The sequence below is a fragment of the Eutrigla gurnardus genome, assembly GCF_963514095.1.
Source record: "Eutrigla gurnardus genome assembly, chromosome: 6".
In the NCBI taxonomy this organism is placed as follows: Eukaryota; Metazoa; Chordata; class Actinopteri; order Perciformes; family Triglidae; genus Eutrigla; species Eutrigla gurnardus.
Window position 1 is genome coordinate 4,514,115 of NC_139920.1, and position 17,323 is coordinate 4,531,437.

The window sequence follows — 17,323 nt, forward strand, 5'->3', positions numbered from 1 at the left end:
GATTTACAAAGGAATAAAAATTACAGTGCAGTATAAGAAGTTCATAGATAGTATTGTTTACTGAAAGGCAGCAGCAAACAGAAAAGTCTTCAATCTCAAATCTAAACAAGCGGAGATTTGCAGCAGACCTGCAGCTTTGGAAGCTTGTTCCAGATATGTGGTGCATTAAAACTCTGGGATCTCTGTGGCAATCACACTTTGATAATTACACGTTTTGTTCAGCAAGATAATCTTCACAAATTAACACATACGATTTTTGAAGGTTGATTGCAATTAGCAAAGCTAATGTTAGGCTATAAAGGAACTACACCAAGCTCAAGTGCCTCAAACTTGCATTCTCTCTGCTGGCCATCAGGGGGCGACTCTGACATCAGATTGTTTAGAAGTCTATGAAAAATTGTTTCTACTTCTCTCTTGATTTATTATCTCAGTAAATATTGTAAATATGAGTTTTTATGGTCTCAACCTCTAGTTTCAAGTCTTCTTCAATCCAGCATGATGTTCATTTAGTCCATTTAGAGTCCAACAGACCAGAAAGCAGGGGATGCTTTAGGGGCGGGGCTACCTGCTGATTGACAGGTCGCTACCACTCTACCAATGCAGTTAGCTACTAAGATGACTTTAACACTTAGCTGTAAAGTTGACCTTGAATCATGAAGCTAATTTTGTTAGCAGCTTCACACCAGAATCCAGATGGATCCAGATCGAGTAAGGTTGCTGCTCCACCACTTGTGTTCATCAGATCCACCATCAGATCTATCGCACCTCCGCAGTCCAAATATGGTCACTTCCTTCACTGGTTGCAAAAATACCTAGACAACAATGGCCAAAATCCAATATGGCACTCAAGGATTCAAAACCGTAGTCCGCAAACCAACCGGTGACGTCATGATGACTGCGTGTGTGTGGGGGGGACTGAGAGTCCAGTGTGTGTTCATGGTCACGAAGGAACATGTAACCCGGGGCATCAGTGCGGCTCATTGATGTGGTTTAATAGAGGTGTATGGCACAGAGGTAGAAGCTAAATCTTGCTTTTATGCACACACAATACTTGTTTGTTGATACATATTATTGGTTTTAGATCAGCAAATAAGATTTTTTGAGAAAAAACAAACAAAACACAGATGATCTCCAGCCTTCGTGGGGTCATGTGCATCACTGGTGTGTGTCGGTGACCACGGCGGTGGTGGTGTACGAGTACGGACTCAGCAGCAGGGCCAAGGTGTAGTGACGATGGCCTTCAGCATGGGCCTCAAACACCACCTGCACACACACACACACACACACACACACAAACACACACACACACACACACACGCACCCACACACACACACACACACACACACACATGATGCCACAGGAAAAACATTTACAGTCAGGGTGACCAATACAGTGGAGCATGATGTCATAATAAATGAATGATACTCATTTGGCATTGAAGTCTTTGCATGTTTGGGACCAACCACCTCAAAATACATACATTTCTGAAAATCTAGTCTGAGTTGCAATGAAACGTTGGAAGCAACATGGCTGAAAGAAGCTTTCCTGTCATTGCTGCCGCATCCTTCAGAGGACGCTGTCTTTGCGGTCTACATTGGCCGGATCCCTTGAAGACCAACAAATTCTGACCCCCCCTGTTGCCTAGCAACCAGCTGCAGTTGACAAGAAAGAGGTAACTAATGTTATCTGATTCAAATGGAGCCAGAGATCATATTCGACTCATATATTCGCTGTTACCATGTTGATTAAAATCCAATCATCACTGATGTGCAATGCATCTTGGGATACGTTGTGCCATGAAGGATCCATGAGTTTGATCCTCTGAATCAGGAGGAGAAGGCGATGTTTCTGGGTGGCATTTGGAGGAGTCTTTGAAAGGGGACAGACGATGCATTCGGTGTTCAGATGTAACCTCCGAAGGACGGACGCTGGACTGGGACTCTAATATGTTTAAAGTTTTGATGCAACAGAGACCACATTTTGTTTGTTTGCCACAAACTGAATGAACAATCATATATATTGAAGAGTGAATAAAGAAGAGAAAGTAGCCATTAGATAACGTTAACGGAGGACTTTTGGCCACGCTGTTCTGGGAAGAGTTACCTCACACTGCAGACTAACAGCAGAACAGCAAACATGCTTGAACAATGCTGCTTTTCAATGCTGACGACAGCACTGTCCTTATCTGAGTGATCCAAGGTCAGATAAACAGAAGGTTTACACAGGTTGAACAGTGTGTTGTATTGGTCAGCTGAGAGAGGGGGCCTAAACTTGTCTCTCAGCTCTTTTCATATGCACATATTTTAAACCCATATTGTATTGCATTTTTAAACAAATTGAAAAAAAACGTGAGTCAAATATGGGTCTTTCTTTCTTCTGTCTGCTTTAATGTAGAGGTGTTAAACCCCTTACTTGTATTATCCACTTATTTATATTTCCTTTATTATTATGATCATCATTTGGGGCTGCACGGTGGTGTAGTGGGTAGCACTGTCGCCTCACAGCGAGAGGGTCCTGGGTTCGAATCCTGGTTTTGGCTCGGGTTCCTTCTGTGTGGAGTTTGAGTCGGTTCTCTCCGGGTTCTCCGGCTTCCTCCCACAGTCCAAAGACATGCAGGATGGGGATAGGTTCATTGATGACTCTAAATTGCCCGTAGGTGTGAATGTGAGCGTGAATGGTTGTTTGTCTCTACAACGTGTCGGCCCTGTGATAGACTGGCGTCCTGTCCAGGGTGTCCCCTGGATGATGGATGGATTATGATCATTTGCTTTTTTATCTTCTCTTTTCATTTGTCAACAACTTGTTGATGTTATTATGATAATCATCTATTTACACAATTCTCTGTCTTCCTTCTCCTCGGACATGGGCAAACCTCTGGTAACACGCTGTATGAACATATGACACACTCACCAACACTGACAATACTCCCTCTAACAAAATCAACAAACCGTATTTAAATCATAACATCGGTTTCACATGTCCTATGTTAATGTCTGTGTATTTTGTGATTTATTTCTACCCACTCCCTGTGCTTTGTAATGTTACTGCTCCTCGTTTCGGCACAGAATCTCCCCTCAGTCACTCTGTTTATACTGTTTGGCCCTTTGAAACAGTCTCAATGGCAACGGTACACATAAAAACTGCGGCCCCTCTGACCCCACTGCTACGTTGATTTGAGTGGGGCTGTCCACTCTACAACTGTCTCTAGGGGCTCCCACTGGCTCAGAAGTGCAATTTAAAACACACCACAGGCAGCAGCAGGATGTGATTAAAGGTGGAGGAGCCCATGGAAAACGTTCTAGTGTAATGTCATAACTAACATGAATTCTTCACATTGTGGTGGTGACACATCGCTATGATGACTATACTCACATCAGCTACTTCATGGAAGGGCGTGCTCCCCTCATTCTTCCAGTACGTTTTGGTATCAAACTCAATGCGATACACTCCGGCAGGAAACTGCTGCTCTGTGATCAGATTGTGGACCTCTCCAGTGGCATCAGTCATTCTGCAGTGAGGAACAGTGATACCTTATTGCATGGTATTAAACACATCATAGAATATACTGAACCCCTGTTTCATGTCTTACATACCCATTAGCCACCTGTGTCCATCCTCCATCAGCAGTGGCCTGAGACAGCTTGAGGGCCACTGATCCGGCTGGAGTCCCTTTCACGGCATCCAGGATCTTCACCATCACAGGACACTTGGTGTCTGAGCCCCCATGTTTCTCCTGCACACACAGGTAACCATCATAGGGCTGACATGTAGAGACAGACAGGTAACCAGACCATCACAGGGCTGACATGGAACATGTAACATGCAAACTCCACACAGAAGGAACCCAAACGGGACGTGGAGCCCCAAACCGTAAAAAACGGAACATACATGTAACTACAAGAACACCTGTCACCTGGTTGAAAGTCTTCTACCACACATTAACCCTCACTGGTTCATCAATACTCAATAGATATTCAGTTTTAAACCAAAGCATTCAACTTCCGATCGTACTTTGAATTCCGGGTCATTCAGTGAGCATTGTTTATTAAGCTCAATGAGTTCAGTGCCGTTATCTCCCGTGTTTGCAGTACAGTGGGCGATGAACAGAGCAGCATGTACATTATGACAGTGAACCAGGTCACTGAACTGGTTTCTCTGCCGCACACTGATTTGGTCTACTGGCCAGTACTGTGCCAGGTGTCTGTCTGTCTGCAGACTTGTCTCTGTGATCATCACAACAATGCAAGATGCAGTTCTGAAGTCTTGACCAGTGAAGTAAGTGACCATATTTGGACTATGGAGGAGCGACGGGTGGATCTGATGAACACAAGCAGCAAAGCAGAACCCTTACTGGATCTGGATCCATCTGGATTCTGGTGTGAAGATGTTAACAAAGTTAGCTTCATAATTCAAGGGTCAACTTTACAGCTAGGTATTAAAATCATCTTAGTAGCTAACTGCATTGGTAGAGTGGTAGTGACCTGTCAATCAGCAGGTAGCCCCGCCCCCAAAGCATCCCCTGCTTCCTGGTCTGTTGGACTCTAAATGGACTAAATGAACATCATGCTGGATTGAAGAAGACTTGAAACTAGAGATTGAGACCATAAACTCATGTTTACAATGTTTACTGAGATAATACATCAAGAGAGAAGTAGGACCATTTTTCTTATAGACTTATGATACAATCAGAGAGGAGTCGCCTCCTGGTGGCAAGCAGAGAGAATGACAGTTTAAGGTACTACAGGCTTCACATATCAGAACCGGAGGTTGTCGCCTGTTAAATACTTAAACACTTCCAATGGAGTTCTCACTTCCTTAGTTGTCTGGTCGTTGTAGTGAATGTTCATAACTTTACAGTGATCCTCTGCCTCTCAGAGGATCATGTCAAATCAGGATAGAAATGTGTCTAAGAATATCAGATGGATTCTTATATATAAATTATAAACTCAAATACACAACATATTATTGTAAGATAATGTTTTTTTCTTTTAGTTCATCCGAAAACCCCACTGACAAGTCATCAGCTTCTCTTATTTGAATTCTGTTGTTGAATGTTCTTATTGGATATCAAATTATTGAAGTAACTGCATGTATCGTCATTGTGAAAAAAAATCCCACATTGACACATTTTTGTACACAGACGGACAGACAGACAGACAGACAGACAGACAGACAGACACTGACCGTGGGGGTTGGCATGGTGGTGCAGAGCAGCACAGCAGAGGCCAGAAGCAGACAGTGTAGAGGGTGAAGCATGGTCGGCTGGTGGACGGACGGACGGACGGACGGAAATCACTTGTACTCGTTCAAGACCTGCACTGTCTTAGGCCTCTTATAACACCAGCTGTCCTCCCCCTCCCTCCCTCCCTCCCTCCACCACTCCCTCACCCACACTGGTGACCACATCAAACCCTGGACAATGAATAACTTAGACCACATCAGTTTAAATTACCTGCTTTTAAACTTGCTCAAACTAGTAGAAGTACATGAAAAAGGTGTTGTTACGGAAACAAGAGTAATAGTAATTTGTTGCCTCCAACTCTGCAGCAGTCCTACTTTATTTACAATGTGGAAACACTACACACTAATTTCATGTTAGAGGACACAACTACACACTGGTTTAATATAAATGGACAGGACTATACACTGGATTAATATAAAAGGAGACGACTATACACTGGTTTAATATAAGAGGAGACACCTATATACTGGTTTAATATAAAAGGACAGGACTACACACTGGTTTAATATAAATGGACACGACTACACACTGGTTTAATATAAGAGGAGACGACTACACACTGGTTTAATATGAATGGACACGACTACACACTGGTTTAATATAAGAGGAGACGCCTATATACTGGTTTAATATAAAAGGACAGGACTACACACTGGTTTAATATAAATGGACACAACTACACACTGGTTTAATATAAGAGGAGACGACTACACACTGGTTTAATATAAATGGACACGAGGTCGCAATTCTCTTGCATTTCTTCCGGTTTATGACACATTTTCATCATCACAGTCTGTGTTTCCACCCAAACCACAATACAGTTACACCTTACAGATGCATCTCACCATAGAGAGGCAGACAGGCACAAGTGTGTAGCGGCCGTGCACCAGGACCAGCAGAGCATCACCGGACTGTTGGCCAAAGGGAGACGTGATGCGGTGGTGTACGCCGACCTTTCACATTCTGATGAAATGAAGAACTTGTTAAAGGACATATTTGCTAAGAGGCTATTCTCATGTGGGAGAACAGAGGCAACTGAAATAGTTAAAGGTATACCCAATGCTATTCCACATCATCAAGGCTAGTCCAAACTATCCTTTGAAAGAAAATTGTAAAATGATAATTTTCCCTGTTATTGTAATGAATTTGGTTATTTGGTTGTTTGCATGCTGCAGTCACAGCATGTGACACAGTGTTTTACAGCTATATCAGTTGGAGGTCTTTTGCAGGCATGTTTATGAAAAATAAAGTTGTCTACTTAAGTGTGTTCAAATGTATATACTCAATGCCATTAGCACAGCAATTCTGATAATTGGGGAAAACACACTTATAAAAGAGACTTAAACTAAAACTGTTTATGTTGTCTCAGGAACTGACATGTTTCTGGGGAGGGTGCATGTACCCTGCTAGAATCCTCCCTATTTTAGACTATTTTAGACTATTTTAGTATGCACATTATGGACACATTGGAATTGAGACCAGTCTGAGCTATTCAGCCATATGAAGATTAAACTTTTTACCAGAAGGTGGTGTAACAACACCAGGAAATGGATGCACTGACTCCTATATTACAAACTTTGACCCTGACGAGCATTTGTATAAGATATGCTCTGTGACACCACATCAGTGCAAACATTACACGAGTACATACCAGGGTAGGAGCGTACTCTGAAATGTGTACTCATGTAGCATTGTGCTAACTTTACTTGCTGCACTCAAAAAGAAAATGGAGTCACAGTTCGACTGCTGTCAATCACTTTATTCTCTGCTGTGTGGTGTTTTAGGATTTTAAATTTCTTTGTGATTGCTTACAGACTACAAGTACATACTTTGAAAAAAGCAATAAAACCGTAACTTTTGTAACCATGCCTTATTCAAACACACTTTGTTTGCACGTCTGCAACACACTTCTTGGAAAACACTCCACACGTTTCTGACATTCACACACATGCTTGAGCATGAAATCTCTTACTATCATTGTTGAAACTTCTATTCAAAGTGCAAAACATACTTCACACACACACACACACACACACACACACGGGGAAAATGTAGACACTAATAAAACAGTCTTGAGTCAGGGGGAGGAGGAGACATTGCTTGTGATGTGGATGAGGTGATGTGATCTGAACCGCCAGGAGCCAAATGTTCTAATATCCAGCATGTGGTGCAGTCGGCACACGTGCATGACTGATCACACACATGCCCACAACAGCTCTAGACTACACATGATCTTGATTCTCTCCTTCGCCCCCTCGTGGCCTCTTTGCCACCAGGTGGTATCACTAGCTCCCCCTACTGGCCAAATGATTGGGACTCTCCGTAGAGCTGCTGTATCATATCCTAGTCCTTATTAAAGTCCCAGTCGGCAAGTCCGGCAGATCGAGGGCACTCTGTCAGATTTTGAATGTTTACAACTCTCAGGCTCCTCCCCCACGACCACCGAGCTCCTTCCCCTCGACTTCCTGCCCTTTGAAATCCCTTAGATCACGCCACCTTTGAAACGCGGGTCCGATGTTGACTCTGGTTTTATCACGGGCACCGTCTCCATCTTTCTTTTTTTCCTTATTTTCCACCGGTGTTTTCTTTCCTTGGTTGTTTTGGACCTCCTTGTTTCGGTTTTTAACTGAGGAATTGGAAGCTTGTTGCTACTTCCCTCCACCTCCCCCCTGTGATAGTGGTATGACCCGAGGGGGGAGGGGCTCTGTGTGTGCATGAACACAGTCCTGCGTGCTGATTGGACAGGATGATCCGGGCTCTGTAGATTTTTTTGCAAATTAAGGCTCTACGTGCACGTAGAGGCGTGCTTTTTTTTCTAAGACTGATTTATGTTGTTCTATCGGAGCGTAGTGTCGGCTTCAGTGAATATGATCAAAAAAATGTTGCCGACTGGGACTTTAATAATAGACCACATAAATGCTCTAACGCAGCACGTAGAATGTATTTCAACCTGGCGCTTAAGCCCCTTCCATTAGATGCAGTCTTTTAAATGTTAGGTCCCTCTCTAATAAGACATTTGTTTTCAATTTCAAAAAATAGAACCATCCATCCATTGTCTACCGCTTACCGGTATACTGTATTCAGGGCCGCAGGGGGGCTGGAGCTGATCCCAGCTGTCATTGGGCGAAAGCAGGGTACATCCTGGACAGGGCGCCAGTCTATCACAGGGCTAACATGTAGAGACAAATCCATTCACGCTCACATTCACACCTACGGGCAATTTAGAGTCATTAATGAACCTATCCCCATCCTGCATGTCTTTGGACTGTGGGAGGAAGCCGGGGAACCCAGAGAGAACCCACGCTTACACGGGGAGAACATGCAAACTCAAAAAATAGATTTCTTTTGATAAAATAAAACCTGACTGAAGGAAAATTGTAGATATTTTAACTCCCCCAGGCTAATTAGTGTTGGTGGTGCCCTAGCTGTAGTTTAAAATTAATTTTTTATTTTTTTTATTGTACATTTTTTAACAAGCTTTGAGGCTCTAATGTTGCTTATTGTGGCACCCCACATCAGACCCGGTCATCCACCATTACCAGTATCACCTTCGCCGGCCACGACATCCACCTTTCTCCATCAGTCACCAACCTTGGAGTAATAATGGACCCCCACCTGACCTTTGAACTTCACATCAAACAGCTTTGCAAAAACTCTTTTTACCACCTAAAAAACATTGCAAAACTCCGTCCATCACTCTCTCTCCCAGATGCAGAAAAACTCGTCCATGCCTTTGTCTCCACCAGGCTGGACTACTGTAATGCTCTTCTTGCCGGGATCTCCAACAAAAACATCCAAAAACTCCAATACATTCAAAACTGTGCTGCCCGGATCCTTACAAGGACACGAAAATTTGACCACATCACACCAATTCTCAAATCCCTCCACTGGCTCCCTGTCCCATTCAGGATTGAATACAAGGTTTCCCTACTGACCCACCAGTGCCTCCATGGTAATGCTCCTATTTACCTGAAGGAGCTAATCACCCCTCAGCCCACTTCACGACACCTCCGCTCCGGTCAGGCAAACCTCCTGCAGATCCCAAGGACCAAACTCCGAACCATGGGAGACAGAGCTTTCTGTCACGCCGCTCCCTGTCTTTGGAATGCTCTCCCTGACCACCTGAGAGCACCACTGACCCTGGACACTTTTAAAAAAGGCCTAAAAACCTACCTTTTTAAAAAAGCCTTTCATTAGTTGTTTCCTTTGGAGAGACGCTCTCTCTCCAAATTTTTACTTTTACTTTTCTTTTTTTATGTAGCACTTTGAGAGTGTTTGCTCAATATAAAGTGCATTACAAATAAAATTCATTATTATTATTATTATTGTTCTAATCCTGTATGTTGCATTCTTGTTTACTGTTCTCCAAAACCAAACAGTTATTTCTTATCTGACCTCTCTGAATGCATTGCCGTGGCAGTACAAAGTCATTGTGGTTGGTGATTTTAATTTTCATGTTCAGGGTCCCACCTATAAACATGGCCATACCCACGGTTTTTACCTTTTCGAAAGAATCATAGCACAGAGACAGCCCTGTTGTCACAAATGATATCTTCTTGCAACTAGACCACTGTGAAATAGCTCTTTTAGTTCTCTTATCTAGCGATCTTCCCTGATAAGAAATGAACCACTATTGTAGGACGGGGAAAAAAATGGGTATAGCCTTAGGTCTCCTCACTAACCCCAAATCCTGCTCCGTAGTACAGGACTGGAGAGTGCTAGTGATTTGTGACCTGTACGGCAGGTTTTCCTCACATAGCGCCTACAGCAGGGTGTTGAAGATCAATGGATCTGTCATCTATTGAAGTCAATAGAGAAGCTTTCGACAGGTGGGAATTCTTTGTTCTTGATATCATGCCAATGTTTTTTATTGCACCTGTGCTGACTTAGCTAATGCTGCAGTGTAAGCCGTTAAATCTCAGAGATCAGATTCCTGCTAACATGAGAACAAGACGTTCAGACATTCTCAACGTTCAATCTAAACAAACCCACATAAAGACACCCATCTGACAGCGAGTCACTCATTCATTAGTTTACATGTTATACCTTGGAATTATAAAGTTCCACATGAAATCTGAAAGATATTGAGGTTCAGTGACTTGCAGCAAAGTTCATCTCTGGAGCCGATCCCAGCTGACATTGGGCGTTCGCTTCCTCGGGAGGAAGTCCTGCACCATGTAGCCCCTCTGTAATAATTGGCAGCCTTTCTGGGGAAAACCTGGTCTGATCAGGAGAGATGGCATCCGCCCCACTTTGGATGGAGCTGCTCTCCTATCTAGAAACATCGCTGATCTCATTGGTAGTCCTAGAACATGACAAACCAGTGTTGAGACCAGGAAGCAGAGTTGCAGTCTTACACACCTCTCTGCGCCTCCTTTAGAGCAGTCACCCACCCAAAACCAAAACCACATAAGAACGGTGTCTGTCCCCCGACCCACCAAATTAATCAGGTCAAACAGAAGAGAGTTTTCACATGAAAACCTAATAAAAATTAGCACTTCCGATGAAGTAAAACAAAATAAGAGAATTACATGTGGACTCTTAAACATTAGATCTCTCTCATCCAAAGCAGTATTAGTGAACGACTTAATATCAGATAATCATATTGATTTATTCTGCCTGACTGAAACCTGGCTGCATGATGAAGACTATGTTTGCTTAAACGAAGCTAGTCCTCCCAGCCATATTAATACTCATATATCTCGAGGCAGCAGACGTGGAGGAGGAGTTGCAGCCATTTTTGATTCAAGCCTGTCAATCAATCCTAAGCCAAAACTAAACTATAACTCATTTGAGAGTCTGATTCTCAGCCTTTCGCACTCAAACTGGAAAACAATGCAGCCAATTCTGTTTGTTATTGTGTATCGTGCTCCTGGTCCATACTCTGAATTCCTATCTGAATTTTCTGAGTTGCTATCAAGTTTAGTCCTTAAATCAGATAAAGTAATCATTGTGGGGGATTTTAATGTCCATGTGGACGTTGTAAATGACAGCCTTAGTGTAGCATTTACTTCCTTAATAGATTCTATTGGCTTCAGTCAGAGTGTACAGAAACCAACTCACTGTCATAGCCACACTCTCGACCTCGTCTTATCTTATGGCGTTGGAATTGAAAACTTAATAATCTTTCCTCAAAATTCTTCTTTATCTGACCATTACTTGATAACCTTTGAATTATTGTTGCTGGACTTCACTCCTCTAGGAAAAAGCTACTGCTCTCGGTGTCTATCGGATAGAGCAGTAGCTAAGTTTAAGGAAGTAATTCCACCAGTCTTGAGTTCACTTCCATGTCTTAATGAAACGGAGGACTTTTATGTTAATCTTAGTCCCTCCCAGATCGATTCTCTTATAGATGAATCTGGAAGCCTACTGCGAACGACTCTCGACTCTGTTGCTCCGCTAAAACAGAAAACTATAAAGCATAGGAAGTTAGCTCCCTGGTATAACTCCCAAACTCGTAAATTAAAACAAAAACTGCGTAAACTTGAAACCATCTGGCGCTCCACCAAACTAGAAGAATCCCGCCTAGTTTGGCAGGACTGTCTTAAAATATATAAGAAGGCTCTCCGTAATGCCAGAGCAGCCTACTACTCATCTTTAATAGAGGAAAATAAAAACAACCCTAGATTTCTTTTCAGTACTGTAGCCAGGCTGACAAAGAGTCACAGCTCTACTGAGCCATGCATTCCTAGAGATCTTAGTAGTAACGACTTTATGAACTTTTTTAATGATAAAATTCTAGCAATCCGCGACAAAATTACTTGCATCTTGCCTTCAATTGGAACCGCATTACCCTCAAACTCAGGAGTTTTAGAACTAGCATTAAGACCTGATGTCACAAGGCCAGCGCCATGAGAGTTTGTGTTGCATGTTTGTCTGTTTTGTTTTGTCACCCTACCTGTTTGTATGTCTGTCTCCTTCCCCCTCCCCCTTGCACTCTGTCACCTCTCCTGGGCCTGCCTGCCTCCCACTCCACACCTGCCCTGCTGCTGCAATCAGGCCACCTGGTTCCCATCAGCTCGTCACCCAGTCTGCACTTCAGCCCTGCTCAACCGTCAGTCTCTGCCGGATCGTCACTCTGTCCACACGGTTTGTCGTAGTCACGTTTGAGCTAAGCCAAGCCTCAGAATTTCGACTAGAAAGTTTTTGCGCTTTTTCTGACTGCTGCCTTTTCCTGCCGCAGTTCTTGCCCTGCCTGACAGCCTGCCTGCCCGCCTGCCTGCCAGCCTGCCAGCCTGCCAGCCTGCCTGCCTGCCAGCCTGCCAGCCTGCCTGCCTGCCTGCCCAACCAGCACCTCACAACTTCCAATAAAACTTCTCAATTCTGCCAGTTGGTGTCTGAATCATTGGTTCCTAGCAGAGTCGTGACACCTGATATATATTTAGACTGCTTTTCTCCAATCAACCTAAACCAACTAACGTCAATGATCTCTTCTTCTAAACCTTCAACCTGTCTCCTAGACCCGATACCAACCAGGCTACTGAAAGAAGTCTTACCCTTAGTTAGCGCGTCGCTATTAGATATGATCAATGTCTCTTTATTAACAGGCTATGTGCCACAGTCATTTAAAGTAGCTGTAATTAAACCTCTTCTTAAGAAGCCTACTCTAGATCCAGGGGTTTTATCAAACTACAGACCAATATCAAATCTTCCTTTTCTCTCTAAGATCCTTGAGAAAGTAGTCGCCAACCAACTGTGACTTTCTCAACAATAACAGTCTACTTGAGGACTTCCAGTCAGGATTTAGAGTACATCATAGCACAGAGGCAGCTCTGGTAAAAATTACAAATGACCTTCTTATTGCTTCTGCTAAAGGACTGGTTTCTGTACTTGTTCTGCTAGATCTTAGTGCTGCATTTGACACCATTAACCATGAGATTCTAATATGTAGACTGGAAAAATTAATTGGCATCAAAGGAAACGCATTAAGCTGGTTTAAGTCCTATTTATCCAATCGATCTCAGTTTGTGCATGTCAATGAAAAATCCTCCAGGCACACTGAAGTTAAATACGGTGTTCCTCAAGGTTCTGTGCTCAGACCAATTCTTTTCAACTTATATATGCTTCCTTTAGGCAACATTATTAGAGGACACTCTATAAACTTCCATTGTTATGCTGATGATACTCAGTTATATCTATCGATCAAGCCTGAAGAAACCAATCAGTTAGTTAAACTCCAGGCATGTGTGAATGACATAAAATCCTGGATGACCTGCAATTTCCTGATGTTAAACTCCGATAAAACGGAAGTTATTGTACTTGGGCCTAAACTCCTCCGAAGCTCGCTGTCTAAAGATATAGCGACTATTGATGGGATTGCCATCACCTCAAATACTACTGTAAGAAACCTTGGAGTTATCTTTGATCAGGACCTGTCCTTTGACTCACGAAAAGGACAGCCTATTTTCACCTGCGTAACATTACTAAAATTAGGCCAATGCTGTCTCAAAAAGATGCAGAAAAACTCGTCCATCTATTTGTTACCTCAAGGCTGGACTATTGTAATTCCTTATTATCAGGCTGTTCTAATAAATCTCTTAAATCTCTCCAGCTGGTCCAGAATGCTGCAGCTCGTGTTCTGACTAAAACCAGAAGAAGGGATTACATTTCTCCTGTATTAGCTTCTCTGCACTGGCTGCCAGTAAAATCCAGAATAGAATTTAAAATCCTTCTCCTCACTTACAAGGCTCTTAATGGACGGGCACCATCATATCTTAAAGAGCTCATTAAACCCTACTGTCCTCCTAGAGCACTACGCTCTCAGAATAAAGGGTTACTTGTAGTTCCTAAAGTCTCCAAAATTAGAACAGGGGCCAGAGCTTTCAGCCATCAAGCTCCTCTTCTGTGGAACCGTCTTCCGGTTCTGGTTCGTGAGGCAGACGCTGTTCCCACATTTAAGAGTAGGCTTAAAACCTTTCTCTTTGACACCGCTTATAGCTAGTGCTGGCTCAGGTTTGCCCTGAGCCAGCTCTTGGTTAAGCTGCTATAGGCCTAGACTGCTGGGGGATTATAGTGACACACTGAGCCCCTCCCGGGATCACTCCCGGGAGTCTGGCTATGCTTTCTGGTCCAGCAGAGTCCACTGAGGTCCTGACCGATGCAGACTGCTAACTGGCCTGATGCTGGAAACACCACATTGTAGCTCCACCTGCCCACTGTGTGACTGCTCAACTACTCCTGCTTTCTGGTCTACGGCGACGTGGTTGGGATGGATTCATCTCGGCGTGGCTGTGCCTGCTGCCATGGACTACTACTGTTGATACTATTGCTTCTGTTAATGCCACCACTACTGTTAATGCTACTACTACTATACTACCAACACCAAATGCAGTTGGAACCCAAGGGCCTGGGCTGCACGAGATTTCTGCCTAAAAGCTTATTAAGGCAGTTTTTTCTCGCCACTGTCGCTGTAACGCTTGCCCCTGGGTGATGTTGGGAATTTGAAATTGTGTTGACTCTTGAAATTTTGAGCGTATTCTAGTCCTGCTCAATGTGTTAAGTGTCCTGAGATGACTTCTGTTGTGATTTGACACTATAAATAAAATTGAATTGAATTGAATCTGTAGCACTAGTACAGCTGCACCGGCACAGTGACCTCAGTAGGGGTCTCAGACGAGCTTCAAGGTATCCAGTCTGGCAAAATGGACAGCCTTCACATTTTTTCATCACTGTTAAAAAAAAAAACCCTGAAACGAACCAACAAACCGAACTGAAAATGTAACCTCTTTGGTGGGGGGACAATGAAACTGGTTCATCAAGACGGAGTAAACATTCAGCCCTGAGAGCACTCAGAAGTATTTACATAACTAAATAAAAAACCTCTACTAACCAGTAATGTTGCTGTTTACACCTGTCTGTCCAAAACGTCATAGTTTTATGCTTTTTTGTGAGTTATGGACCAAATGTTTTGTGAGGTCACGTTGACCTTTGATCACCAAATCCTAACCAGTTATCCTTGAGTCTAAATAGCTGTTTGTGCCAAATTTGGGAAACTTCCCTTACAGTGTTCCTGAGATATACCTGTGAACCGGCAGACGGACAGACAAACGCACATATGGATGGGCCATATACAGCATAATCCCTCCAGCTATCGAGGCATAATAAAACTATTATTATTGAACCAAGAGTGCCCTTACTGTACACAACACATAATATACTGTTAAATTTAATGATGACATTATTCAGTATTCCCAAATTGTATTGAAAAAACAGTTTTTAATGATTTTTAATGATAATTATTTCAGACAACAAGATGAAATCACCAAAAAACTTTTAACACACCTACTCCCAAATGCAGCCTCAGAAAATATGTTCAGAAACTCTGCTCAGTTTCTCCAGCTTTTGTTTCAACCAGTTAAACACGTTTTGTCTGGTTGTTGACGATTGCATTTCAGCTAAAAGCAAATAAGAAGAGCTGTCTCCAGCACAAACGTGGTAAAAAGGATGAAATAAAAGATAATGAAATTATACGAGACATTATACGAGATTATTTACCCCCCCTATTACTGATTATGTAATAGCTGTTTTAATCAGAGAGGTTTACAATCAAACCAGGAACACAATCATTATATTTGATGAATTGACAAACACACAATTTTTCTATTTGTAAATAACATATAGGAGAATTTCCCTCAAATGTCGTTAATGCATATAATGCATGCAATATTTTTTTGGAAAGCAGAAATAACACACGTTTTTTTGCCAATCAAAAGTTGAAATCATTAGCAATAATAAAATCCACTGTTGCTCATTTGAACACAATAGGCGTAAAGTCATCTTAGTAGATAACTGCATTGGTAGCGTGATAGTGACCTGTCAATCAGCAGGTAGCCCCGCCCCCAAAAGCATCCCCTGCTTTCTGGTCTGTTTGACTCTAAATGGACCATAATGTACTCAATGAACATCATGCTGGATTGAAGAAGACTTAAAGCACCCTTTAATATGGCAATATACCCACCCTCACTAACAACGACTTGGTAGTAGATTTGGTCGGTCTTCTGCCACTATTTCTATTTGTTACCTGATGAATAAAGTACCGGTTGACAATAACCTCCGGGGCCTATGCCTCTTCAAAAGGGTTAGGGACATTCCAGTGGAGAATGTACTTTATATGCAAACTTAACATTTCAATTGCAAGCTGTCAGGTTTTACAAATGTTTCACACATGGGTACAGTTTTCTGTCTTTTAGGCTACGTTCACACCGCAGTTACAAGTGACCTGAATCAGATTTTTTCGCTCATATGTGACCCATATCTGATTTGCTTTTGACAATGTGAACAGCACAAGTCGCATTGAATCTGACATTTTCTAATCAGATTCAGGCCACATTTAAATGTGGTACTGAATCGGATACGTATCGGATTTTTTTGAATGCGACCGCAGTCTGAACAGCCAGGTCGCATTTAATGCGACTTTGACGTCATTCTGACCCGCGCTGCACTGTTTTGTAAATTAATGACAAATAAAGTTGATTGAAAAGCGGGCGGGAGCCAAAACAAACATGGAGGACAGCAGCGAAGCAAATTTGCCGGCTGCCGCCACACACTGTTTTTAGCATGAAGCCATACAGTCCCACGTTACCGGTTGCCGTTGCCATGTTCGCTTCCGTAAACACCGCTGTGGCGTGGTCTCATCAATGATCAACTGCGCATGCGGGTCACTTCAGGAGCGTGAGCTGTTCACACAGCAATCCGTAGACAGGCCGCATTTAAAGAGGTAGAGCCAAACAAAAAATCGGATTTGAGCCATAAATCGGAATTGTGCATTAAGACCTGCGGTGTGAACGTAGCCTTAGTCTCAACTGTGTGTGCACAGCGCCAAGCCAGGCTGCAAGGGCAATTCAGGACAGCATGGGAAAATCATGGTCATTGATCAAGAAACAGCCACCATGTGAACCAAACTCATCCGACAAAAACTGGAAAACATTTGTCAGGAGAGTTCGCAACAGGGAAAGAGACTTCTGCAAATTAAAATCTAAGCAAGTAAATACAAGACATATTTTATTCCTCAAGTCATCAGCCTGTATAACATGCACTTTTGCTTTCATTTCAAATCTGATTTTAATGTTTTGCATTGACCT

At 42.8% G+C, this 17,323-nt stretch overlaps 1 protein-coding gene across 1 annotated transcript; it reads right to left on the reverse strand.

The window, feature by feature from the left end:
* Positions 1 to 492: 492 nt before the first annotated feature.
* ttr (transthyretin (prealbumin, amyloidosis type I)) lies at positions 493 to 5,339 on the reverse strand. The gene is made up of 4 exons (XM_084011605.1): positions 5,186 to 5,339; positions 3,595 to 3,734; positions 3,374 to 3,509; positions 493 to 1,263 (listed from the first exon to the last, which is right to left on the reverse strand). The coding sequence occupies exons 1-4, from the start codon at positions 5,255 to 5,257 to the stop codon at positions 1,156 to 1,158; spliced, it is 456 nt and encodes a 151-aa protein (XP_083867731.1). The 5' UTR covers positions 5,258 to 5,339; the 3' UTR covers positions 493 to 1,155.
* Positions 5,340 to 17,323: the final 11,984 nt, after the last annotated feature.

What these genes read in the sequence shown, in the direction of transcription:
- ttr (XM_084011605.1), bottom strand. Translation starts at nt 5,257, where the DNA reads ATGCTTCACCCTCTACACTGTCTGCTTCTGGCCTCTGCTGTGCTGCTC. An exon ending in CCACCATGCCAACCCCCACG is followed by an intron (nt 3,735 to 5,185) that starts GTCAGTGTCTGT and finishes CTGTGTGTGCAG; the next exon opens with GAGAAACATGGGGGCTCAGA. An exon ending in CCTTCCATGAAGTAGCTGAT is followed by an intron (nt 1,264 to 3,373) that starts GTGAGTATAGTC and finishes GTGTGTGTGCAG; the next exon opens with GTGGTGTTTGAGGCCCATGC.